This window comes from Cariama cristata, unplaced genomic scaffold, assembly GCF_000690535.1.
Source record: "Cariama cristata isolate BGI_N322 unplaced genomic scaffold, ASM69053v1 scaffold23970, whole genome shotgun sequence".
NCBI lineage: Eukaryota > Metazoa > Chordata > Aves > Cariamiformes > Cariamidae > Cariama > Cariama cristata.
In genome coordinates, this window is record NW_009596733.1 from 1 (window position 1) to 1,318 (window position 1,318).

The window sequence follows — 1,318 nt, forward strand, 5'->3', positions numbered from 1 at the left end:
GCCGGCCCGCCCCCGCCGGGTTCGCCTTGTCCGACCCTGCCCTTCCCGGCCCGGCTGCCTCCGTTGCCGAAGGGAGCTCTGGCCGCCGATGCCCGGTCTCCTCACGCCGTACTTGCCGCTTGGTTTTCCGAGCTAAGCAAAAGAGAAATCTAACTTGCGGTTCCCAGGACGCGGGTGTGCGCCTCCTTAGAGCTGTGCTGGGGCTCGCCCCGTCGGTGTCTTGTGTGTTTGCTTTAAACTTACCGTACCTGTGAGGCTGGCAGGCATTGCAACAACGAATGACTGCGTAGCGTTTTGTGGGATTGAGATGCACGCTGTTGGTGGAAAAAAAGTAAAGCAATATAGGTGATTTCTGTGGTGTTCTGTTTTTTTGTAGTACACCTGTACCAGCTGGACATCACGGTGAAGCAGGGGCGGAACAAGGTGCGGGAGATGTTCATGAAGAATGCCCGTGTTACAGATCCACGGGTGATAGACATGCTGGTCATTAAGGTACGAACAAGTTATTCCTGTTTTGTTGAAGCTGCAGGGAATGTGCGGGTGGGTAATTGGTGGTGAATGCGATGGAAGAGACGGACAGTTTTATTTCAGTTTATGCTATGGAGGAGTTGTCTCTTGCAGTCCAGATTGGTTTCTCTCTGTCAACAAACCTGTTGATAAGGGATCGAGCTGCTTTAGCCTGCAGAGGAATAGGGCCGTAGCTCAGTCAGAGTGGCTAGAATACGGATTTCTGTCACCCAGTGTACTGGCTCTTCTGTTTTGCAGATGTTTAAAGGAGGAAGTGTATGGCAAGCAAAACGGTAGTTTAAATACTGGCAGTACTTGGTGGGAGGCTGGCTTTGGGTGGCAAAACACCCCAGCTCTGTAACAGATCTGGTTATGTCTCAAGCTTGAGAGACCTGTCTGCTTCAAAGCGGTAATCGGCCGACCAAGGGTAGGGCAAGGCTTCAAAATGGGTCTGAGCAACAATAACTGACCTCTGCAGTGCTAATGCGTTAGAAAGCTTCCAAGCAAGGACTGCCGTGCTCACCTGTTGTACTTCTTGTATTTCAAGACAGTTAGTCTGTCTTTGCATGGTGAAAAAATTCTGGAAACAGAACCCTAGATGATACGGTAGGTGACAATTCCAGGCAGTCTCATTTTGCCCTGTGCTGCTGTCTTCCGAAACCAGTACAATAATTCATAGACTGGAGTCACAAAGACGTTATGTTTAATATCTCTGTTGTAGTGTTACCAGTACAAAGCACTTAGCAGCAATTTTACTTAGTTTTACAGCTAACTTGCTGCTGTTGGGGAAAAAAAACTAAATAGAGGTGCA

General features: G+C 49.1%; 1 protein-coding gene across 1 annotated transcript in view; it reads left to right on the forward strand.

Annotated features, from left to right (window-relative positions):
• Nucleotides 1–376: 376 nt before the first annotated feature.
• Nucleotides 377–1,318, forward strand: part of NDUFA6 (NADH dehydrogenase (ubiquinone) 1 alpha subcomplex, 6, 14kDa) — a gene marked incomplete at its 5' end in the record, with an annotated part of 1,411 nt that continues 469 nt past the window's right edge. Inside the window, one exon of the mRNA XM_009707352.1 lies at nucleotides 377–492. Coding sequence (XP_009705654.1) covers nucleotides 377–492 — 116 coding nt within the window. The remainder of the gene's footprint in view (nucleotides 493–1,318) is intronic.